Source organism: Heterocephalus glaber, unplaced genomic scaffold, assembly GCF_053883595.1.
Source record: "Heterocephalus glaber isolate CG9 unplaced genomic scaffold, H.glaber_assembly_v1.0 deba00000943, whole genome shotgun sequence".
Classification (NCBI taxonomy): domain Eukaryota; kingdom Metazoa; phylum Chordata; class Mammalia; order Rodentia; family Bathyergidae; genus Heterocephalus; species Heterocephalus glaber.
In genome coordinates this window covers 8377862-8403728 of record NW_028258175.1, presented here as the reverse complement: position 1 = coordinate 8403728, position 25867 = coordinate 8377862, and the positions used below count along the sequence as shown (strand labels likewise).

The 25867-nt window shown below is 35.8% G+C and overlaps 1 protein-coding gene across 7 annotated transcripts in view; it reads left to right on the top strand.

Moving 5' to 3' along the window:
* Nucleotides 1–21041, top strand: part of Gspt1 (G1 to S phase transition 1) — a 34401-nt gene extending 13360 nt beyond the window's left edge. For all 7 annotated transcript variants that reach the window (XM_013076415.3, XM_021237253.2, XM_004855858.4 and 4 more), the window contains 11 exons: nt 344–377; nt 2611–2688; nt 4218–4398; nt 5628–5782; nt 5933–6073; nt 8172–8265; nt 9465–9545; nt 12515–12688; nt 14342–14431; nt 14580–14748; nt 16399–21041. In XM_013076415.3, coding sequence (XP_012931869.1) covers nt 344–377; nt 2611–2688; nt 4218–4398; nt 5628–5782; nt 5933–6073; nt 8172–8265; nt 9465–9545; nt 12515–12688; nt 14342–14431; nt 14580–14748; nt 16399–16451 — 1250 coding nt within the window. In that variant the 3' untranslated portion in view covers nt 16452–21041. The remainder of the gene's footprint in view (nt 1–343; nt 378–2610; nt 2689–4217; nt 4399–5627; nt 5783–5932; nt 6074–8171; nt 8266–9464; nt 9546–12514; nt 12689–14341; nt 14432–14579; nt 14749–16398) is intronic.
* The last annotated feature ends 4826 nt before the right edge of the window (nt 21042–25867 follow it).

The following is a 25867-nucleotide window of genomic DNA, read 5'->3' as shown; positions in this document are numbered from 1 at the left end:
TGAAGTTTGTAAATGAACACATCCTATTTGCTAAAGTGAGAGGAAGACTAATGTTCACAGTTCTTTAGCTGTTGTGCTGGTAGCTGAATATTGGGGAATAGTCTGCTCAAAAATTCTGTTTCCTTATCAGGAAAGTATATTTCTAAGTCATTATTGCCTTGTAGCAAGTCATAGCCACATTTTCCAAGGGAGAAAGTAACTAGGCTTTGTTCCCTACATTCCTATTATAGTTCAGTTGCTTTTGCAAGACTTACTTATACATGCTACATGTAACTGTAGTTGTATTTGCAGCATAGTAGTGTTTTTTAACCTATGATTTGTGTATTGTTGACATTACTTTTAGATGCGGGCAAGTCAACTATTGGAGGACAAATAATGTGAGTCTGTGTCTTTTCTTAAATAATAGTATTAATTTAATTGAGCAAATGTCAGGCATTGTAAACATTCATGTAGCCATACAAGAGATAAAACAGGTCATCCCAGGTTAAGAAAAATTAACAAAACCACCTTTAGGGAAGGCAGATACTAAGTAATTTTTGCAGCGTGATCATTGTTAGTAATTTAATCACCATGAGACTCTAATGAACATTGCTTAAATGTGTTTCTGAAACCTGTCTTTTTAGATTTTTATTACAAAACCCTAGAATACAAGAAATCTTAGTCTACTTTGAATATACAGATGGTCCCTAACTTACAATGCAAAAGTAGTATGCATTCAGTAGAAACAGTACTTCAAACTTGATGACTTTCCTCTTTTTCCAGGCAGTATGATACTCCCTCATGATGCTGGGCATCAAAGCAGCAGCAAGCTATAGCTCCCAGTCAGTGATTACTGGGGCAAACAACCAGTACTCCATACAGTATACTGTGTTTTTTGTATATTGTATATTGTGTGGTTTTATGTCCTGTCAACAAAATGCCCTTCTGTGAGTGTTCATGAATTGTTTAATACTTTATTATAAAATAGGCTTTGTGATAGATAATTTGAGTCAACTGTAGGCTAGTATAAATGTTCTGAGCACATTTAAAGTAGGCTAGGCTAACCAGTGTTCAGAAAGTTAAATGCTTTATATTTTCAGTTTATATGGAATAGGACCTAACCCCATTATAAGTCAAGGAAAGTCTATAATTTATTTGAGAATAATGAATTTTGTGAACAAGGTAAACTTTTTCATTATTATCTACCATTGAGCTATATTCTCAGCCCTTTTTGTTTTATGAGGTAGTGTCATTAAGTTGCCCAGCTGGCCTTGAACTTTCAGTCCTCCTGCCTCAGTCTCCTGAGTAGCTGGGATTACAGATGTGTACCACTTGCGTCCAGTTGAGTATTTACTTTTTTTAAAAAAAAACTTTTATTCTGAAAAATGTAAGCACTGGTCATCATGGCACATGCCTGTAATCACAGCATTCTAGGAGGCTGTGGCAGGAGGTTTGCAAGGTCCAGGCCAGCCTGGGCAAGTTACTGAGACCTTATCTTAAAAATAAAGTTTAGGAAAAAAAATAAAATTTAGGGCTGGGGATTTAGCTCAGTGGTTCCACCACCTGCCTCGAAGGTGCAAGGATCTGACCTCGATCCCCGGCACCAAAAAATAAATAAATAAATAAACAAACAAATAAATAAAATTTAAAAAGGGTCGAGGTTGTAGCATAGTAGTAGAGCATTTGCCTAAGCATGCATGAGGCCCTAGGTTTAATCCCCAGTACCACCAGAAAATTTTTCTTTTACCTTAGAGAAAGGTTGCAAAAACAGTACAGAATTCTCATAGACCCTTCATTCAGCCTACCCTAATGTGAGCATATTGCATAAACATAGTATACTCATCAAAACTAGGAAATTAATGTTAGTATACTGTTAACTAAAGAATAGACCTTATTTGAATTTCATCAGTTTTTCCACTGATTCCTTTTTTATATTCTAGAATTTCTCATTGCATTTAGTTGTATCTCTTTTTAGTTTCCAAGCTGTGACATTTTCTCAAGTCTTTCCTTACCTTTATTACCTTAGTAATTTAAGAGTACTATTTAGTTATTTCATAGGATGTTCTTCGATTTGAATTTGACTGATATTTTCTCACAATTAGAACAAGATTGTGCATTTGGGGCAAGAATATCACAGAAGGGTATTCTCAGTGTGTTCTGTCAAGGGTACATAATATCAGTAATTATGCTTTAAGCTGGACATGGTAGACCATGCCTATAATCCCAGCACTCGGGAGGTTGAGGAAGGAGGATCACTGTGAGTTTGAGGCCAGCCTGAACTACATAGCAAGACCGTGTCTCCCCCCCCCCCCCAAAATCATGCTTTACTTATTTAGTGTGCTCTACATAATAACAAGTGACTTAGCCATGATTATTTGGTCTAGGTGTTATCTGTCAGTATTCTCCCTTATAAAATTAGTACTGTTTTCCCTTTATTTGATAATCTGAGACTGGGTATATATGTCCTTTATTTTTTATATATATCCTTTTTTCACTTAATTTTTCCATAGTTTTAGCATCTTACTGATAATTTACTTAAAAATAGCTTTTCTGGAGTTGAAGTTCTCAAAAGCTTTATAGAGTTTTCCTCATTAATTTGTGAGTAATTCTTTTTTTCTTAACTGTTTTCAGGTATTTGACTGGAATGGTTGACAAAAGGACCCTTGAAAAATATGAAAGAGAAGCCAAAGAAAAAAACAGAGAAACTTGGTAAAATTTCATGACGCTGTAAATTACTTTTAAGGAAATACTGCCCACTTAATAGTTTTGTAAGCCTATTAAAATATAAATTCTTAGCTGACTAAATGGTGCATATACCTCTAGTCCCAGCTACTCGGGGTGGAGGTGGGAGGATCAGTTGGGTCCAGGAAATCAAGGCCACCCTAGACAATGTAGTGAGACCCTGTCAATTAAAAAACAAGTAATTCTTGAGGTCTAAAATGGTGCCATAATAAAGACAGTTTCCCTTCCCATCATAATACGTGGTAGATCTATTCCTAATGACTTCATAATTTACATGGAGAAAATTTGGAAACTATCCAAACATCTAGTAAGATATCTGTTAAACGATAAGCCACTCGTTTAATTAGGTCATTGTATAACCACTAAATTAATTTTGTAAAATTTATGGTGAGCAGGAATAGAATTTATGTTGCAGTGGCATTTGGGGAGAAAGTTGGAAACAACATATGATCATAATATAAATACTAGCAAGCAAAAAAGAATAGAAGAAAATACTGACATTGGTTACTGTAAATGGTGAGAGGAAGGGTTCCTTTTTCCTGCTTTGTAATCACATATTTTACTTTTAGGGGTTTTTTTTGTTTTTTTTTTTTTTTTTGGTACCGGGGATCGAACTTGGGACCTTGCTCTTGGGAGGCAGGCACCAGAACCACTGAGCTAAATCCCCAACCCATTTTACTTTTAGTTTTAAAAAATTGCAGCTGGGAATGTAGCTAAGTGTTAAATGCTTTGCCTACTATGCATGAGGCCTTAGGTTTGAATCCCAGCCCTGCACACACAAAAAAAGGAACACAGGGAGGGAGAGAGGACTTTTATCATTTCAAAAATATTTGTATTTTTCTGTATTAAAGGGAAAATCTTCTAATCAGTGTGAGGCTTAAAAAGATTATATGCTATGAAATTCAGAGGATGAAGTAATCTAAACATCTACTGTTAAGTTTGGCATTATGTAAAAATTATATAACAATTATATAATGCTAAATTATTTTTAGCAAGTAACTAGTACTCCCACATGATGGATTGGTGTCCTCTACTTCTACTTAAAAAAAAATTGATTTTTTATAATCATTTGTGCTGTATTTTATGCATGAATTATAAGGGATCTCATTATGACTGAATTCATAGTGATTTTGGCCTTAGTGCTGAATACTGTCTTTTTCTGTGTTGTCAGCTTATTTTTATTTACAATGTGTGCTTATAGAATATATAATTGACAGGATATAGGTAAGGGCTCTGTTTGAATCACAATAATACATATTTTATTTTTTTAACTTTTTTTTTTGTACCGGGGATCGAACTTGAGACCCTGCACTTCTGAGGCAGGCGCTGGAAGCACTGAGCTAAATACCCGGCCCTTAACTTTTATTTTCATCAGTCCTTTTTATGTGATCGACATAAAGCTAGATGTCATCAATTACATGTTTAATGATAGAAAAACATCTTTCAAGACACTAATGTTTTTAGCAATATAATTATTATTTTAAAAATTCTTCCAGGTACTTGTCTTGGGCCTTAGACACAAATCAGGAAGAACGAGACAAGGGTAAGACAGTAGAAGTGGGTCGTGCCTATTTTGAAACAGAAAAGAAGCATTTCACAATTCTGGATGCCCCTGGCCATAAGAGTTTTGTTCCAAATATGATTGGTGGTGCCTCTCAAGCTGATTTGGCTGTGCTGGTAAGAGAAACATTTTCAGTCCTGTGTGTATTAGCAGCCCAGTTTATGTCATAAATATTTGAATTTACCTTCTAAAAGTTAGAATTTAGGTTGCAGAGAATTGTAATAATGTAGTCACAATTTTCATTTTTGTTGCACTAACCTGCCCACAGAATCTTCTGGTGTTGATAGGGATTGAACCCAGAGCTTTGCCATGTGCTAAGACAAGTGTTCTATCACTAACACCACCAGGCCAGTCTTACTTGTTTGTTTGTTGTACCTGAAGCCCTCTGCACTGAGCTACATCCCCAGCCTTTCAAAAAAATTTTTTTTATTTTGAGACAGGATGTCACTAAGTCACTTAAATTGTGAAGGGTAGGGTTAAACTCCTGTCTCTTCTTCCTGAGCTCCTCCTCCTTTAGCCTCCCAGAGTGTTGGGATTACAGGTGTGTGCTACCACCTTTGGCTAAGAAATCTTTGTAACTTAATTCTGAAGCTACATTTTAACTTTTCTCTTCCATTGCTTTCTATTAGTGTGTCAGAACTTAGTTTAAACCCACCAGGAATGGATAAGGTAGCATGTGCTTCTTAAGGCTTTCAGTCATTCCTCACAGATTTGATAGTATACTAACACTAGATCACATAAATTGATTATTAAAATGCATTGCTGAGAAGCTGTGTGTGATGGCATGTGCCTATAATCCCAGCACTCTTGAGGCTGAGACAGGAGGCTCACAAATTTGAGCACAGCCTGGACAGTTTACTGACTTAGACCCTGTCTTAAAAAAAAAAAAAGTTCAGATGTTGGAAGAAACTCAAGTCTTCATTTGTTTTTGGCACTTGGGAATTGAATGTAGGGCCACAAGCATGTTAAGCACATACTTTATACCTGAGCTACACCCTTGGCCCCAAACATTCAAATCTTTATTTATTTATTTATTTTGAGACAAAGTTCTACTATGCTGGACAGGTTAGCCTTGAACTTACTATGTATCCCAGGCTAGCCTCAAACTCATGGCAACCCTCCTGCTTCAGCATCCCAAGTGCTGGGATTATAGGTGTGCTCTACTATGCTTGGCTCCAAACTTTCGAATCTTAAGCCATCCAAGAATTATTTGATTTCTGACAAAGACATGTATATTGTAGCTCATTTGCTTCTGATTTCTTGAGAAACCCTCTGATATAAGTGAAAAGATGTTTCACTGCAGAAAAGTATGTCTGAAGGTAAATTACTTGATATTTTTGAACAGGTAATCTCAGCCAGGAAAGGAGAGTTTGAAACTGGATTTGAAAAGGGAGGACAAACCAGAGAACATGCAATGTTGGCAAAGACAGCAGGTGTAAAACACTTAATTGTGCTTATTAATAAGATGGATGATCCAACAGTAAATTGGAGCAATGAAAGGTAAGCTTAGCTGTCACTGTGTTAGTAGAATAAAGGATGCTTCTGTTATTGTATGTGTATTTCACTGGAATTTTCCTAAACTTTAATTTACTTAGGAAACTAGAGTTCATTTGGTTGACATTTAATTGAGTTACTTGTAAATATTCATAGATATGAAGAATGTAAAGAGAAGCTAGTGCCATTTTTGAAAAAGGTTGGCTTCAATCCCAAAAAGGACATTCATTTTATGCCCTGCTCAGGACTGACTGGAGCAAATCTCAAAGAGCAATCAGATTTCTGTCCTTGGTACATGTAAGTAACCTTTTATTTCCCTTTAAAAAGTGTGTGTGGGGGGTTATGTTTTAATCAGTAATTTAAGAAAATATTGGCTGTAACCTTGGCTTAAAAAAATAGCAAGACAGGGCCGGGGATTTAGCTCAGTGGCACTGCGCCTGCTCAAGGACCTGAGTTCGATCCCTGGTACCAAAAAAAAAAGCAAGACCTTGTGCCTATCCCCCTCCACCACACACACCATGGAACATGGGGATCATATCCAGTGATCCAGCCTCACACATGCTAGGCAAGCACTTAGCCACTGAGTGTGGCACTCCAGGCCCCTTTGCCCATTTTTAATTGGGTTGATTTTTTATGAGTTAGCACAAACTTAAGGGTGCTCTACCCCACCCCCTTTTAAATTTTACTTTGAGACAGAGTCTCACCAAGTTGCCCAGGCTAGCCTCGAAGTTTAAAACTTTAGCCTCCTAAGTGGCTGAGATTACAGGTGTGCCCCACTTATGTCTGGGTCTTGAGTCTTAAAAGTTCTTTATGTACTGTATACAAGTACCTTATCAGGTACATGATTAGCAAGTATTTTTTCATTCTGTAGGTTGCTTCTTTGTCACTTTTTTTTTTCCTTTTTTTTTTTCTTTTGGTGCTGGGAATTGAATCCAGGGCCTTGCATACACTAAACACTCACATTGAGCTGTACCCCCAGCTATCCTTTTTCACTTTTTTTTGGTTCTGTGTTTGAACCCAGGGCCTTGTGTCTGCTAGGCAAATACTCTACTACTGACCTTCGTCACGAACCCTTGCTTTTTTGTTTTGTTTTGCTTCTGTTTTTGAGTACTGGATATTGAACCCAGCACTCTACCACTGAGCTTCACCTCCAGTCTGCTACACATTTTATTTTGGGACAGGGTCTCTCACTAAGGTACCCAGGCTGGCCTCAAACTTGTGATCTTCCTGCCTTAGCCTCCTGAGTAGCTGAGATTACAGGCATGCACTGCCAGGCCCAGCTGCAAAGGGTTTTAATTTTTGTAAGGTCCACTTTATTTTTCCCTCTTGTGGATGATTCTTTTCATATCATACCTAAAGCATTGCCTGACTTAAGGTCAGGATCAGTCCTATATTTTCTTCTAAGTGTGTCATAATTTTTTTAGCTTTTACATTATATGCTTCATTTTGAATTTTTCATGTAAAGTGTAAGATAAAGTCTGTGTCTGTGTTCACTTTGCTTTTGTATATATGTGTGTAGGCACAATTTATTGAAGGTTAAATCTTTATGAAGTTGGATTGGCATCCCCACTGAAAATCAAATGACCACAAATGTAAGAGATTTATTTCTGGACCCACAGTTCTGTTCTTAATGGTCTGTATGGCTGTCCTAGGCCAGAATCACAGTCTTTTTATTTATTTTTATTTTATTAGTGTATATTTGCAAACAGATAGTCTTGATTATAGTAGCTTTGAAGTTTCAAATCAAAAAGTGTCTTTAATTTTTATTCTTTTCTAGATTGTCCTGAGTCCCTTCAGTTTCCATGTGAATGTTAGGATTAGTTTGTAAGTTCTGCAGAGCATGCAGCTGGACAATGTTAAGTCACCCAGTCCAAATAAAAAGGAAATTTTTTTATGGAATTGTGATTTCAGAGCTGATAAAAATTAAATTTCAGAGTCCATAAAAACTAGATAAGCGTATAATCAACATATTACAATGTTTGGCCTATTTGCTAATAAATATTTTTCTAAATCTAAGATAAATTTACAGGAGGAGTTGTATGATACCAAGTTATTGACTACATTTTTATTTTTCTAAGGGATAACTGTGATGAAATGGGAGCCAGGTGTGGTGGTGAATGCCTGTAATCCCAGCACTTGCGAGGCTGAGGCAGGAGGATCACTGTGAGGTGAAGGCCAGCCTGGGCCACATAGTTCTAGGCCAGCTTACAGTACAAAGCTAGACTCTGTCTCAAAAAACCAAAGAAATCATGAAATGGGTACTAAATTGAGTATAAACAGTATATGGGTAAACTGAAAAATGTTATAACCACTTTTTTAATTTAGTCATGTTACTTCTTAAAATTTTGATATTTATGTTGTTAACTTCCTGTAATGTATATTGTTATGTTCTCAGTGGATTACCATTTATTCCATATCTGGATAACTTGCCAAACTTCAATAGATCAGTTGATGGACCAGTCAGGCTGCCAATTGTGGATAAGTACAAGGTATTCAAAATATTAAATTGGATTTTGTGAGAGGTGAAGTTTATTGTTGTGTTTTTTGTTCCTAATTATCAATGATTTTATTAACAACATAACATTCCATTTTAATGGCTGTATATTACTTTGTGGTATAAATAGACCATAATTTATTCAGCAAATTTTAGTTTTTTCAGCTGTTCCCAGTGAGCCAGTGATCATTTTTTTAAGTGATAAACTCATACTGGTGAAACTGCTGGGCTCAAATGACTTTCACATTAAAGTTGATGGATATTGATAAATAGCTTTGCAAAAAATACTACGCTGGCCAGACATAGTGACGCATGCCTGTTGTCACAGCTACTTGGAAGGCCAAGGCAAGACTGTCTAGGCAAGTCTAGATAGTCTAGCAAGGTGCTGTCTTAAAATAAAAGGGGTGGGGGCTGGGGATTTAGCTCAGTGGTTTCGCCGCCTGCTGCGCAAGCGCAAGGACCCGAGTTCGATCCCTGGTACCGAAAAAAAAAATAAAATAAAAGGGGTGGATGTAGCCTTAGTGCTCTGTGGGTTCAATCACAGTACATGGGAGAGAGGGTTATGCTAATTTGTAATACCATCGGCAGCATATGAGTGCTATTTTTATCATAGACACATAGGTGCTGGGAATCAAACTCATGGTCTTGTGCATGTTAGGCAAGTGCCCTGCCACTAAGCTAGTCTTCTAGCCCCCCTTAGATGTCAGCCTTTAAAAAAATTAACTTTGTTGTTTTTCACTGGATTTTCAGCTTGGTTTTTAAAGTTTTACAGTATCAATTTATATCGTGTTTTGACCTCCTGAAATATTTTATTCTTTATTTGTTCCATTCTGAAGTTCTGAATGAGTATTTTTCCCCCCAGGTTTATATAGGGGGGAATAGGCTTAGCGCTCAGGAGAACATGAATTTGTACAAACAATTCAGAATCTCTGACATAAAGTTTTTGGTTTTTTTATCATGCTTTCTTAAAAAATTTAAGGCATCTTTAATATTATACATATGCTTATGGCACAAATCATTACAGAGCATTTGTTATCTCCCTGTGCTTAAGTTTAATCCTAAGTATTCCACCACTTTAAAGCTAATGATTGTCCTATATGGTAAGCACTGTAAAGTTTCTCTTTGGACTATTTACCTACTGAAAAACACTAATAAAAGTTTGCAACTTAATTTTTTTATTTTAAATTTGAACAGGATATGGGCACTGTGGTCCTGGGAAAGCTGGAATCAGGATCTATTTGTAAAGGCCAGCAGCTTGTGATGATGCCAAACAAGGTAAAACTAATGTTCTGTCCCTTGTAGATTTTCTTTTGAATATATTAAGGAACTAGTTTTTTTTCAAAATGAACTACAACTATTCAAAAACTTAGGAATTTCCATTAAAACAAACTCTGCTTTCTAAAGTAATGATTTATGTTTTATTGAAACCAAGTATGAAATGTGAAAAAGAACATATGATGTTTCTGTTATTCAACAACAAATGGGTCAGCTAGAGCTAAAAAGATGCAGTATAAATGAGACCTTCATCCCTGTTATATAATAGGCAAGTACATAAGAATATTTAGAATTCTTGGGTGACTTGCTTCAGTTAACAAATGGATTAGTAAGAGAGCCAGAGATGTAGTTGCATTTTTGTGTGCTTTGATACCATGAAATGATGTATCCAAGATGTTCTCTTGTTTTGAGAGCAGAGCATTTGCCTTTATCTTAAATCCTTGCCTTATTATAATTTCTTTATCATTGGAGTTTCATTAAAACATATAAAATCACCATAGGTATGCATTGCCAAGGTAATGTTTGGTAATGATTAGCACCTTATAAGTTGTGCTTTGGGGTTTCAATTTTAAAGCTTACTTTTTTCCCTAAAATGAAACCCATTAATCTGTATAACTAATATGCAAGAAAAAAAAGATGTGGGAAAAAAGCCTGATTTTTTTTCTAATGTGATTATCTCTGTAACTTGAAGGCTAATAAATGAATACAAATAATGGTGTGTTGGAGTTTTTGCTCAGTTTTGTCTGTAGAGCTGTCAGAAGTGATGGAGAGGCAAGATACATTGGTAGTTGCAGGAGGCTGGAGAATCGGGAATAGGGAGTGACTGCTTACTAGATAAAAGATTTTCCTCTGGGCTGATGAAGATATTTTGTAACTAAATAGTGGCAGTGCTTACACAGTATATGAATATAATAGATGCTACTGAATTAAATACTGTAAAATGGTTTAAGAAGGAAACTGTTAATATTACATGTATTTTACAACCGAAAATAAAGTAAGATTCTATATAGGCAAGTGGAGTGTGTCCCTAAGTATTTTTTGCAGATGAAGGGCCTTACTAGTACAGAAGAAGTGGTTGTTATCTGTGGTAGCTGTCATTTTATACTAATTATGGTACAGGTATACAGTATCATAGTTGTTAATCAAGCCTTAAAACAGTTCAGAGTAGTTCTGTTATGTTTCAGTGGAATAGAGCTAGAATATTTCAAGGCATAACTGCCAAACTTATACATTTAAAAATTAGTAAGCAGACATCCTACTGGATGGGAGAAAATACTTACAAATTAAGTATGTGATAAGGGCTTATTATAACATACAAAGAACTCAACAAGTAACTCCAGTACAACCATATTCAAAAATGGGCATAAGACTGGAATAGACGTTTCTCCAAAGAGATAAAAGATGGCTAGCAAACACACAAAAAGACACTTAGCAGCCAGGTATGGTGGTATATACTTTTAACCCCATCATTCTGGGAAGCTGAGGCAGGAAGATCACAAGTTTGAGCTCAGCCTGGGCAATTTAGTGACTTAGACTCTGCCTCAAAATAAAAAATTGAAAAGGGCTAGTTCACTGTGAAGGTTCTGGGTTCAATTTCCAGTACTGCAAAAAGTAAAAGAAAAAAGGCAGAAAGACAGCAGTTTAGGGAAATGGAAGTAAAAACTGTAGCGATATGAACACCTCACAGTGACTTGGATTGCTTCTGTCAAAAACAAAAAAATGAGCCAGGGGGCTAGGGATTTAGCTCAGTGGTTCTGCTGCCTGCCTCGCAAGCACAAGGACCCGAGTTCGATCCCCGGTACCAAAAAAAAAATGAGCCAGGTAGGGTGGTCCATGTCTGTAATCCTAGCACTTAGGAGGCTGTGAGTTCAAGCCTAGGCTACATAGCAAGAACCTGTCTCAAAAAACCTAGAAGTGGGCTGGTGGATTTAGCTCAGTGGTTCTACTTCCTGGCCCTCGGAAAGCACAAGAACCCAAGTTTGATCTCCGGTACCAAAAAAAAAAAACCAAAAAAAAACCAAGAAGTAAATGTGTTATAACAAGTGTTGAAGATGTGGAGAAGTTGAACCCCTTGTGCAGTATTTGTAGTAGTGTGCAGCTGGCATGGAAAACAGAATAGCAATTCCTCAGAAAATTGAAGATAGAATTTCTAAATGATGTAACAATACCATTTCTGAATATATTCCTAAAAATGTTAGAAGCAGTCTCAGATATGTTTATAGCCCTTTTTATATCAGAATTGTTCTACAATAGCCAAATGGTGGACAATCTGTCAGTGGATAAATGGATAAATATGTATGGTACATATATACATTGGAGTATTTCTCAGCCTTATAAAGGTTTTGACACATGCTACATGAGTGAACTTTGATGCTATGTTAAGTGAAATAAGCCAGTCACAAAAAGACTAATACTCTTAGGATTCTTACATGATATTCCTAGGAAGAATGGTGTTTGCCAGGGCCTGTTGAAAATGGAGAGTTGTTGTTTATTTATTATAGTTTCAGTTTTAGAAGATGGAAAGGGTTCAGTTTTGAAGAGTGGTTGAACAACAGTGTGGATGAACATACTACCACTAAACTATATAATTAAAAATGATTAAGATAATAAATTTTATTTTTTATTTTTTTGGTACCGGGAATCAAACTTGGGTCCTTGCACTTGTGCAGCAGGGAGTGAAACCACGGAGCTAAATTCCCAGCCCTAGATAATAAATTTTATTATATGTATTTTTACCATAAGTTTTAAAATCGCCAGTGGGTGGTAGATGGGGCCCTGGTTTCAATCCCCAGCACACACACAAAAAAAGGAAAAGTTAAATTAGCTTTTATATTTAAATTATTTTGGGTAGTTAACAAACATTTGTGACCTGTAACTTTTCAATAAATGAACATTTAGGTCTAGGTCATTTTATATTTTGTAACTCAGTGAACATGTCAGAAAACCTCCAATCTTGGTTTCTTTTTAAGCACAACGTGGAAGTTCTTGGAATACTTTCTGATGATGTAGAAACAGATTCTGTAGCCCCAGGTGAAAACCTCAAAATCAGGCTGAAAGGAATTGAAGAAGAGGAAATTCTTCCAGGATTCATACTCTGTGATCCTAATAATCTCTGTCATTCTGGACGCACATTTGATGCCCAGGTAAACAAGTTACCACAGTTGTCATAGTGAATGTATTTATATTTAAATTAAATTAGAATTTCAGAGGGCCGGGGGTTTTTTAGCTCAGCAATGCCACGCCTGCCTTGCAAGCGCAAGGTCCCGAGTACCAAAAAAAAAAAAATTAGAATTTCAGGACCTTTTGTACTGAATATTTGTGATGTGCCATTTAAATACTTTTAGGGAAATTGAAATGTATATCACAACCATGAGGTATATCTCACATAGTCTTGTGAGGTAGGCGGCAGAACCACTGAGCTAAATAAATCCCTGACCCTCACATAGTCTTTTTTTTTTTTGCTACCGGGGATTGAACTCAAGACCTTGCGCTTGCGAGGCAGGTGGCGGAACCACTGAGCTAAATCCCCGGCTCCTCACATAGTCTTTTAAGATAGCACAAGTACTAATTGGATAGAGAGTTTTTTTCATAAATTCCTTTTTAATTTTGATCTGATGATAAAATTGAGAATATCCAATACTTACTTTGCAAAAGCAGATTTTGGAGGTTGGGAGAGCAGTTTTGGGGATTGATCCCAGGGCCTTCACACCTTTTGCGTTTTTGACGAGCCTACCAAGTTGTCCACACTGGCAGTCCTCCTGCCTCAGCCTCAGTGCTGGGATTACAGGCCTATGCCACCACATCTGGGTTAAAAACAGATAATAAGGGCTGGGGATTTAGCTCAGTGGTGCTGCGTCTGCCTCGCAAGCACAAGGCCCTAAGTTCGATCCCTGGTACCAAAAAAACCCAAACAAACCATATATTAATAGTGGTATATCATTGTTTAAAACATCCTTCACTTTGATGAGAGCACAGTGGTCTTAGAAGTCATGGTCTGCTCATTTAGAGCAAATAATTTCCCTGACACAAAGTCAACACACACATTTCTCCATATTACTAACCATCTGAGCTCTCTGGGAGAGTGACAGAGTAAATGATTGGTGTGGGTAACAGAATTTTTGAGTACTCTTAATAAGGTCTGATGACTGATCATTAATTTTTTTTCCCCTTGGGTTCTGAGAGTTGAATCCAGGCCCTTGCACATAGTGGGCAAAGACTATCACTGAGCACAGACACATCCCTTTTTATATTTTATCTTGAAATAGGATCTCTTTATGTTGTCCAGGCTGGCCTTGAACTTGTGAGCCTTCTGCCTGAGCCTCTTAAGTAGCTAGGATCACCAGTGCATACCACTTGCACCTATCTCATTAGATTTTTGTTTGTTTATTTTGGTGGTACTGGGGATTGAACTCAGGGCTTGTACCTGCAATTTTGATACCAAATCTAAAGGTGTTTGCTTTTACTGGACCTTGGTTGTTGAGAAGTGGATAAAGCTATGGCAGATTTACATCTAGGTACCTGTGGATGGTAATGATTAATATCTTGAATATAAAGGAAAGCTTTCTTGGAATAAACCTTGCTTGTTGCATTTGTAAAGTTGACGAGGTATTTACCCATTTCAGTAGTGGAGGATATTGAATTCATGCTATGAGGTCAGGCAACTTGACCCATCCTGTGAATAAAATTAGAGCCATCTCCTTAAGTTAGTGATGAGTGCTTACTTATATTATTGTATGTATGGCATCTGGAATCTTTTTACCCTAGAGATTAAAAATAAGCTTTTGTTTATTTGACAGATAGTGATTATAGAGTACAAATCCATCATCTGTCCAGGATATAATGCGGTGCTCCATATTCATACCTGTATTGAGGAGGTTGAAATAAAAGTGAGTTTGTTTTAAGATAATTTCTTTATTATTTTAAGACTTTGTTCTTGATAATTTCTGATTGGGAATAGTAATGCACTTTAATTTGTATTTCTGAAAGTTCTTTGTATTTGGCACTTTTCTGATCTCATCTTTTTTTCTTGGATAGACCTTTATCTGCTTGGTAGACAAAAAATCAGGAGAAAAAAGTAAGACTCGACCTCGTTTTGTGAAACAGGATCAAGTATGCATTGCTCGTTTAAAGACAGCAGGAACCATCTGCCTTGAAACCTTTAAAGACTTCCCTCAGATGGGTCGTTTTACTTTAAGAGATGAGGGTAAGAGTTTTTAAATTGATGTTTAGGATGCCTAGCTTTGGTAATTGTCATCATTTAAGTATAGTCCACATTGTAGCAGGTTAAAAGAAAACTGAGATTCATATTCTGTAATCCAATAAGTGTTTTATGAGTTGAATATAGTAAATAGCAAAAAGTATTGACTGCGTTTTAGCATTAGTACTCTTATGAAGTAAGCACCTAAATTTACTAAATAAGACATTTCTGTAATGAAATCCTTTGTAATATGTATGAGTAATACTGGGGTTACATGACTTGATTTAAAGAAAAATCAACTAATTTTCCTTCTGTACACTCATTTTTGCTTAGTTCTGAGTGATGCAGAATAGTTGTAACTTTCTTCTTAGTGTCATGAAATTCTTGGGTGTAAGAAAATGTTATGAAACATTTCTTTTATAGGTCGTTAATATTTCTAACTTAACTATTTTAAGACTAGAGAACTTATATAAAACTCATGGTTCAGTTGAAATAAAGAGTAGTCTATTTCCATGATAGTTTCAGTCCCACTTAATACTGCATTTAGTAAGTTTCTGCTGTCAGTCCTTGAGCCTTATTTTAGAGAAAACTTGAAAGATAGTATTAGTTTTATGTTATATTTTTAAGATAAGGAATTTTGATAGTGAAACTGACTATTGGGTTTATTCTGTTAATATAATGATAATTTCAGTTACTAATCAGAACCTGACACTATCAGGCAGGCAGAAACAGAAAATAATGTAGCAGGGATTTTCATCCTCAGCATTATTTTTTTATTTTTTTACAAGATCCCTTTAGGTTTGTATCTCTTTTAGTCCACAGGAAAACTACTGGAAGAATATTTTTGGTGTTTTGTTTTGTTTTGTTTTGCTTTTTGGTACTGGGGATCAAACTCTGGACCTTGCGCTTGCAAGGCAGGCGGAACCACTGAGCTATAATCCCTGGCCCTGGAAGAATATTTTTATTGGATTGCAAGCTGCATCTTTTTAGTTGCATAGGGTTTGGTGTTTTAGCAGCTTTATAGAGTTGTAATTTACACATGAAATTGACCTGGTTTAAGTGTACAGTGTTCTAGTTTTACAACATTTATTTAGGATATCTAAAAAGAAACCTTATACCTCTTGACAATCACCTTTTATTACCACCTCAGCCATAGACAACCACTAATCTACTTCATTTATTTTTTACCTTTTTTTGGATGTTACATAAATAAAATCATAAATATGAAGTTTGTTGTTGTTTTTTCTCTCAGTACCTGGGATCAAACTCAGGACCTTGCACTTGCCAGGCAGATGAGGTGCCACTGAGCTACATCCCTAACCCCTAATATGGAGGGTTTTTTATCTAGTTTATCAGGTTTTTTATTGTATTGTTACATGTATTGTAATCCATTCCTTTTATTGTTGAATAGTATTCCATTGTGTGGATATGCCACATTTTATTCATCCAGTGATAAGCTTTTGATATAAGGAATATCTCTTCCAGCCTCCTCCTTCCAAATAAAGCCTACTTAAGATTACCACCTAACCAGAAATCCTGACTTTGGTGATAAATCAGATAATTGGTAATTTACATAACAAAGTTTATGATTAAAATAATACACTTACAGTGACTTGCTGTTAAACTACTGAAAGTTTTTGTTTATTTCATTTCTAGGTAAGACCATTGCAATTGGAAAAGTTCTGAAACTGGTTCCAGAGAAAGACTAAGCATTTTCTCGATGACCCTGCACAATACTGTGAGGAAAATTGACTGCAAAAGCCTACTTCACACCTCCTTCTCTTATTTTCTGCCCATTTATAAACCTCTCCCCATATTTTGCAAAAGAGAAAATTCATAACAAAAGTCCACATTATGTCAGCTTTCTCATATTGAGAGCTCTGCTATGCCACTGTTGATTTTTTTCCAAAGATTCCTCCCCCTCCCCATTCTCAAACTGCTTCTTTGGACAGATTTGGCAATAGCTTTGTAAGTGATGTGGACATAATTGCCTATAATAATGGAAACCATTTTTAAAATTTTTCATTTCCCCCTTAGGCATAATTAGTCTTTTTTTCCCCAGGCAGATCATTCTGAGTGTGCGAGTGTGTGTGCACGTTACAGACAACTACCATGTTAATAAAATATTCAATTTGAAACCCTTTTTGGTATTTGAATTGCTTTTGAATAATGTTTTTTATCTGGATGTAACATTGTTGCATTAGCTTTTTAACTTTCCCAAGTAACTGAATACATTTTATTACTTGGGCTTTTCTAAACTTTCCCTACTCACTACTCTAAATGAGGCATTTACAAACAAGTTTAAGTTTGTACTAGAGGAAAGAAATAGTTTGACCCCTTCTTTTGATGGTTAATCCATACAGATGTTAAATACCTTTATGCAGCTATGACACTGCTTTACTAACTAGGTCTGTCAGTTATTCTCTGCCAATTTATATTTTAACATGACTTGTTAATAGCACAGTAGACTGTGTTTAAAAAAAAACAGAGCATACTTTGTTTTTAAATAAAGAAAAACTTAATGAAATTGTACCCCTACAGAAAATTCCATTAACTGGTTTTAAATTAGTGGAATTTACATTAAGAAAGCATGTTGAGACCTGGCAAAAATGTCTTTTAGTATTTATAAGAGCTGCATGTATCTAGTATGGAAACTGTACAAGTGCCAGTTATACAAATTACTTTGTATCAGTAACTTTAAAGGTTGGAAGATCTTTGCTAGTTAAAGCTGATCTTAGTCCAGCAATTCAGTGAACACATATGTAGAATCAGCAGAACTGTATAGACTAAAATTAACAGTGATAAATAGAATCAAGCACAGTATAAGTTTTATCTCAATTATTTGAAATTGAGTTTTCTTTATTAAGTATAAAGTTGAAATTCGCTAACTGTTATTTGGATGAACCACAGTGCAGCATTGTGATGGCTCTTAGAGTGAAGGTTGACTTTCTATTACAACTATGATGACTCTGAAGTTTTTCATGAAAATAAATGGGAAATAAAAGAGACCATTTCTGGGTTTATCAGAAGCCTCCTTCATGTTCAGTGAGTGTTGCCATTTGTCAAATACTTCGCCTCTTTTACATGTGATTAATCTCTAAATGAGACACTACTTTGTAACTGTATTTAATAACATGTCCCCTTCCCTGTAACCTTGCTCCTCAGAAAACAAAAGCCTAGTCACCACTTCCAGTCACAAAACATAAAACTTAAATCTGACAGTGTCTTAACTGGAATTCGCATTCATGAAATGAATGAGCCTACATCTAACGGACAGGACAAAGTTTCTTCCTACAGCTTCTTAGAACTATATTTATCACTATTAAATTGCATGAAATTTAAATTTTATGTCTGAAATTTGCTGGGCTTTTATTTTTCTGAGAAATACAGAAGCTTTAGTCAGAACATAATCTTTTTGTACTTCCATGTTGATGAGTAATATTAGCAACTGCTTGGATTTTTATGAATCTTTAAAAGTTCATGAGCCACTGAAATTATTTCCAAAGATAATTTCCCTTTTCAAATTGAACACATTTTAAAAACACCAGTTCTGTTTGCTATTAAAACATACTTAGAATATTATGTGCATGTTGCCAAGACTTACTAAGTAAAACGACTTGGGCAGCAACCATAAGGGCCTACCTCTGCAAAAAAACAGATAATAGAAATACAAATGTAATTTTTAAAAAAATTCATTGGATTCTTAACATAGTTGCAATATTAATTGATACTATACATTTTATGGGCTTTGAAATTCAAGTATTACCCACTTAAAGTTGGTCTGTTTTAAACTTGTGGTTAGACTGGCTAGTCATTTGAATAAGGAGATAAAGTGTCTGAAATGAATCTGCAGTGTGTGCAGATGTTTGTTGGATCTTTAAAGAGCAATACAAACTCCTAGTCTTTCATTCTGTCTTCTGCAAGTGCAAACTGTTCATATGGTTGATAATGCAAAAATAAGGCAGTTGGTTGCATATTACAGATCTAAACATTTTTTCTCTGTACTTAGCATAGATATATTAGAACCATGATTTTCTTTGCATCTTTTTATATTAATGATCTTTGTACAACTTTCATGTTAGATTATTTATAGTATTTTAAATTAATGGACTGAATTTTAAGAGATGTCATTAAAACAAACATCTAAGTAATTGCCATTTTAAACCCTTATTTCTTACTGTGAAAGAAGGGAAAATATATTTGTTTATAATTTGCAAAAAGAATTTATCCAGTGAAAATCTTTGTAAAGCCAAACCAAGAGATGAACGGAGTATATATTGTCATGAAATGAACTGACAAATAGTGTTCTTGAATAATTAAACCCATGTATATTGTTTTGAATTTAAAATCTTGAAATATTTCATAACCGAATGTAATAAATTAGTAAACTGTAAAAGTATAGGTTAGTCACTGTAATGAGGTAATTCATACTTGTCTGTTAGTTATGAGAACTATAAGACCTGCTTTTATGTGCAACTTTGAAAGTGAATTGTTGAACAGTTACTGGAATCCTCTCAGTTGAAGCACTGCATATATTTTGAATCATACTTGCAACTAGGTGCAGTTTTGCAACCTATGAGAAAATTGAATCTGTGGGCAAAAACTGCTCCTGTGATGAACTTTTGGGGAAAAACAAACAAACAGCTAATCTCCCCTGGAAATCTTCAAGAACACTAGTAATTTGATCTTGGATGATTATTACACGTGACAGCACTCTAGCACCTTTCCTTTTTGGCATGGACTTGCTCATGGACTGCTGCTTCGTGGATAGCTTCATTGCTTTGGGTAGAGACTTATGGTAGTCAAGGGACAAATATGCAGTATTTATTACAGCTCTTAACATCAGGCAACTTTCAACCTTTAAACCCTTTGTGAAAATTCTGGTTACAACACTATAGCTCTGATTTTAGAATGATTAAATGTTATATTCAGTGTTGGCCTACCTTATTAGAATAAACTTGTGCAATTAATCCTCTCACAGACATATATGTAAGGTAGATAGATAGCAGTCAGCTGGATTTGGAGGATGATTATCTGTCTCCAAATGCTGCATTTATTTCCTCCAACTAATTTTTCAGTGATTCTAACAGATGCTAATATATTCATGATCTTTTTTTTTTCTTTAGAGACCTTGACATGGTAGCAACTTGTTAAATAAGTGTAATTATGTATGCACAACTAAAAAGACTTACTAGGTTTAAATTTAGCAGTTTGTTTTATTAGATTTCACAGTAAGTGGAATAGGAAGTGAATTTTTTTCAGTAGTAATTCAGTCAATTCCATTTGAACCAATTTATTGCCAGAATTCAGATAGATTTGGTTCAACTTGGGATGGTTTTGGCTCTAGGATATTCTTGATTCTCAGTATCCTAGAACTTATTGAGTCTTCCTTTTAATAAGTATACTGTACTTCTCACATACCTCTAATCCTTTGCTTCCTTGAAACAGTAATATGCTAGCTGAATTGTTTACTAAGGACTGTTAGACAAGGGCCTGGAGGTGTAGGAGTAGAGGTAAAACATTTTATGTTTCTCCAGTGTAAGAGAAAAGCAGAGAGGCACTCACTAGGTCTGATTAGGCAGAAAACACAAAGATTTCTTAAAGCAAACTCTGAAATACCAGTTGTCTTTTCTGCCTTGTCACACATGCCACCGTGCCCTTTAAAATTTAACATGGAAAATTCAGGTTTGTGGACAGCACAGGTAAATGACATTTTGTGCTTCCTGAGGCTCCTCTGCCAGGCACATTAGCTTAGTGCTTCAGATGTCAGCCCAAGTCCTTGCTACCTCCTTTCCTGTTCCCCGGGGAAGAGTGTTTGTGAGGCGCTCCTCAGGTGACCGTCCTCGCCTCCATTTCCCCCACATGCATTAGGTGAAACAGGCCGGAGCCTGCAAGGCCTACATTTTAGAGACTCAAACACTGGGTTCTCAGAAATGTACAAATTATTTAGTTTCTTCTGTTTATTTAAAAGGATACATGGATATTTCTCAGGCCAGGGTTTAATGACTAGTTTTTACCAGATAGTTAATACCTAGATCTCATTTTTTTTTTTTTTTAAAAGAGAGGATTAAAGGGAACTTACTAAGTTTGTTGAGTCTTAAACCTAATTCCAAAGTATGGAAGAGTGCTCTAGGTAGGAAAGATACCTTTTTCTTACAATTTGTAGCTACCTACTGTGCCTGACTTGGTGCCTGTGTGAGGATTAAGCCCTTAGTCCTGCTCTTGCAATTATTCAAATGACTGAAGTTAAAAAATTTTGCTTTTGTAATAACAATAAAAATTGTCATCTTCCCTTTTGACCAGTTTGTCTGTTTGTTTATAATTACCTGTGTTGTAACATTCCATATTTTTCTGTACACGCCTTTATTTTTGTATTAAGTATTGGAACCATATATCAGCAGAATTGTTGGATGGTTCTAAAAAGCTATCAAAGAATTCACAGACGTGATTGGAAACTATGGAAACCTAACAAACGAAAATAGCCACTCTATAAAAGATGGATTATAGACGGTGCTCAAGAAATAACTATCACAGTATGTAGTTTTATGTGAAAAAATAAGTTTTGGGGGAACAATGATCAGTTGTCAGAACTGTGAACCTCTACAGATTCAGGACTTCTAATAAAAATCAAGAGACCAAACAGTGCTTGCCCTTCTTTGTTGTCTAAGAGCAAGAAACTAATGATAAGCAGAAGTAGTATCCACAGTGGCTAATTGGATGGCAACAATACTGTATGTTTCTTTGTATACTACTCATCTTTTATACCATAAGATAGAATCACTTCCTGCTTTAGCTTTGTAAGTGAAAGCACCTCAAGTTTTGGTAACTAGTCTGTAGTATAGGTGTTTGGCATCAAACCAGTCTTGGCTTAGAACTTGTGAGCAAGCTTGCAGTAATCAAAAAGGAGAGATTTACATTATAAAAGTTCTAAATAAAGGATCTGGTGACATTTCCCAGGAATTGAGCACACTTTTCAACCTTTAAATGACAAGGCTTCCAACACTGCCCACCAAATAAGCATATTTTATGTGCTTTGTTGAAAGAACAACTTTCTATGATGTTTTTGGGCACCAGTTACCAGCACTGTACGGCAGTGAGTAAAAGACTAATGATGGACTTTTGCATTTCATGGTACATGGAACCAATTTCAGACTTGCATCTTTCATCAGCACATCTTAAAGCAGAAAGAGCATCAAAACCTGGGATATAGCCAGGTGTGCTGGCATACACCTGTAATCAGCACTTTAAAAGCCTGAGGCAGGAGGATGTTAAGTTTGAGCCCAGCCTGGGCTACTTAGCCAACTGAGTAAGACCCTGCCTTCAATCTGCACTACCACTACCACCCCACCCACCCCCCAAAAAGCGGAATGCTATAGTTTTTTGTGGTACCAGGGATTGAACTTAGGATCTTGTACTTGTGAGGCAGGCGCACTGCCAGTGAGCTAAATTCCCAACCAGGAATGCTGTAGCTTTATAGTGAGTGATTATCTCCCAATCTAGAATAAAAGATGACCAAAAAACTAAAATAAAAATTCAAAGTTTGCCAGATTTAAAAGGACCTAGAAAGAAGAGTTTAGTGTCTGATCATGTGAAAACACAGGTCCTGGAAAGTATTTTTCATTTAACCCCTGTTGTGACAAGATTATACTACTTTAAGCCTTTATGGCCATTTTAATGCTATGTGAATTTTATTTTGAAACTGTCTCAAAAAACATTTAAGGTGCTGGGTTAGGGATGTAGCTCTGGGGAGTGCTAAAACAGGAGGTCCTGGGTTTAATCTCCCAGTACCACCGAGAAAGTCTGGCTACTAGTAATACACACATTTAACTTGTTTTGCATTCTTCAATGTGTAATTATATTTAGGTTGAACTTTGTGTTTGCTTATAAACATTACAGTACTTAGAAAAATTCAGTCTACAATGGGCCAGGGATTTAGCTCAGTGGTTCTGCTGCCTGCCTCGCAAGCGCAAGGTCCTGAGTTTGAGCTCCCCTGCTAAAAAATAAATTCAATCTACATCACTATCTTTTTTTTGAGACAGGGCCTTGAACTCACTATGTAGCCCAGGCTGACCTCAAACTCATGGTGATTCTCCTGCCTCAGCCTCCCAAATGCTGGGATTACGTTCGTTCTATATCTCTATCTTAATTCCTTTACAAATACGCTGAATTTCAGGATATGAAGTCTTCAAAGAGTAAGATTCTTAGGAGTAAATACAATTTGTAAAGAAATTCCAGCAGACAGAACTTGTGTACAAAGGAGAGGATGTTTTATTTTATTAGGGTAAAATTTGCATATGATGAAATGCACAGATCTTAAATTTACAAGTTTGTCAAGTGTACACAACTTTGTACATACACCAGCTGACAGGCATTTCCACTACTCCAGAAAGTTCCCTTCTGTCACTTTTTAATCAGTCAGCCAAAGCAACCACTGTATTGCCCGTTTTTGAACTCCACACACGTAATTACACAGGATGTGCTCTTGACTTTAGCATATCATTGCCAGATTAATCCATGTTATATCAGTAATTCACTCTTGTTGCTGAGTAATATATCCATTTTATTAGTAACCCACATTTCAAAAGATCTAACCTTGAAAGGGAGATATAATTTTATTTTCCAATTAGGATTCTTTGTCATTTTGGTTGCAAATACAAACAACTTTTTATCTACTTTTATGAAACTTGACAATTTCATGATCCTGGAGGTGGTGAAATAAAAAGTTCCCTTCTACTTTCCAGTGCAATCTTGGGTGCTTTTATTCCAATTAATCTGTTTCTAAATGATGTTACCAGTTCTAACACTGGACTGTCCTTACCACACTTCATGTTCCCTGGGGCAAGGCTGCAGGACTAACATTATTTGTATCTCTCAGGGCTAAATCCCCAACTTTTTTTTTGAGGGGCAGTAATTTCATGTGTTCAAGTTATTTATTGATTGATTGATTGACTGATTGATACTGGGGATGGAACTTGGGTCCTTGCGCCTGCGGGGCAGGCGGCAGAACCACTGAGCTAAATCCCCAGCCGTAGTAATTTATTTTTTAGAAATTCTTTTATTGATCCTGTATCATGACCTAACACTAACACTTTATAATGTCTATTTAAAACTTTCTTAAAGATACACCTTGAACTTCATAGCATTCACCAATTTTATACTGGTACTAGATAAAAGAACAGTCATGCAAGTTGTCAGCTGTTTATCTCCAATGATGAAAAAGTCCAATGAGAAAAGTACCCCCTCCTTTTTAAATCTAGAAAGTAAGCCCGGTATGGTGATACACACCTGCAATATCTTGGAGGTTGAGGCGAGAAGATCATCAATTTGAAGCCAGCTTGGGTTATCTAGCAAGTCAAAGCCAGTGCAACTTAGCAAGACCCTGACTCAAATATGAAGAAATAATTTTAAAATAGTCATATCACATTCCTCAGGGAACATAATTTCTCTAAATTGAGGTTGGCTGGATGAAAAAGTTGTCTATCAATTGTCTATAAAGTGGGGGGCTGGTGTACACTATGTATACTTTGTACCTCTGCTTGTGATACCTACGCAGCCTGTGTAGGGGTACAGAGAATCAGCAGACTTAGGTAGATAGAGCTGGGCTACTGAAAACTTCTTTTCATTTTCTCTCCCCACTGCAGTAGTCTATTCTCTAAGACTCCTGCCCCAAGTTTGTTTTTCTTTGAATCAGAATCTAGTATCAATTTCTTTTAGTTTGCCATTTCTTCCCTACTTGAACACAAGTGCACTGGGGCTCCTGCCTAGCCCCTAAACAGTTTATCAATCCTTTTAATAATTACCACATTAATTGTTTCTCGGCTTTTTGGCTAAGATCAAGTGTAATAATGATCACATTATTCTCAGCAAAGGAAAGGAGAGCTAACTAACCTTAGGTTATTATGTATGTGCCAGGCATTGCAGACTGCATTCTCTTAAGTCCTATGGGGAACTATCTTTATTTTACAGATGAAGAAATTAAGGCCTGGCTAACCTGTCCATAGCTGAACAACTAGTAAATCACAGTTGGGATAGATTTCAGACTCAGATCTTTCTAAGAAAACTATGTCCTTTCAACCTTTCTAAAAAGTCACATTCTGTACTTAAGCAATATTACTCCACCTCTTTCCTATATTTAAGCAATATTAATTCTATTATGTCTAGGTTAATGCTATGTGGCAGATTTCAGTACCAGGAACGTGCTAGGTATCCTGAGGATGCTAACAAAAAATGTTTAAATTGTTTAAAAATAATCCAGGTATGACATTTCTTTTGTCATCTCATTTGTCTTTTGTTAACTGACATCTGTAACTACTCTGACTTGGCACAGCTAAGAAAAATTTTTAATAGTTTTCAAGATGTACCTGTTGATTCTAGCAAATTCTTATTTTGAAGTAACTGGTATGAAATTTCTTTAGCTTTGCCATGTAGCAACACTCAACCCTGGCAGGCAATTGCACTGTCACTTATCAAACTTAATAAAATTATATAGTACTGCTTTTCATATAGTTGACAGCATTTGGTTAAGCAGGAACATTTTCAACTATTAAGGCAAACTACAAGTTCAAAGAGAGATATTGCAGTACCTTTAGGGAGAAACAACTTGGTAATGAGACCTGTACTGAACTGTTGAAATGAATTTAAAATTTGATACTTAAAACTTACATTTACTATAAAAGAAATGATACAAGTTAACAATTGTTCAATTAGAAATGTTCACTTTGATTTCTTTCTGATACTTTGCATATAATTTTTTTTAAAGTAGTAAAATTGATTTAGAATGAGTTAATCCTTAATTCAGTCTCTTATGACTACCTGTGCTATTCCTTTACAAATACTAGGTTTACTAGAATGGCTATCCTAAAGAAATGAAATAATAACAAATATTGGTGAGGCTGCAGGTAGAAAAAGGAGCGCTTCTACGTTGTTGGTGGGAATGTAAAGTGGTACAACCATTATGAAATCAGTATGGAGATTCCTCAAAAAACTAAAACTAGAAATTTCATTCAAACTAGCTATTCCCCTTCCAAATAACATATTCCTTCTCTCTGAAAGAGTTAAAAGTCATCATATTACAGAGATACATGCATACCCATATTTATAGCAGCATAACTTATAGCTGTCTTTT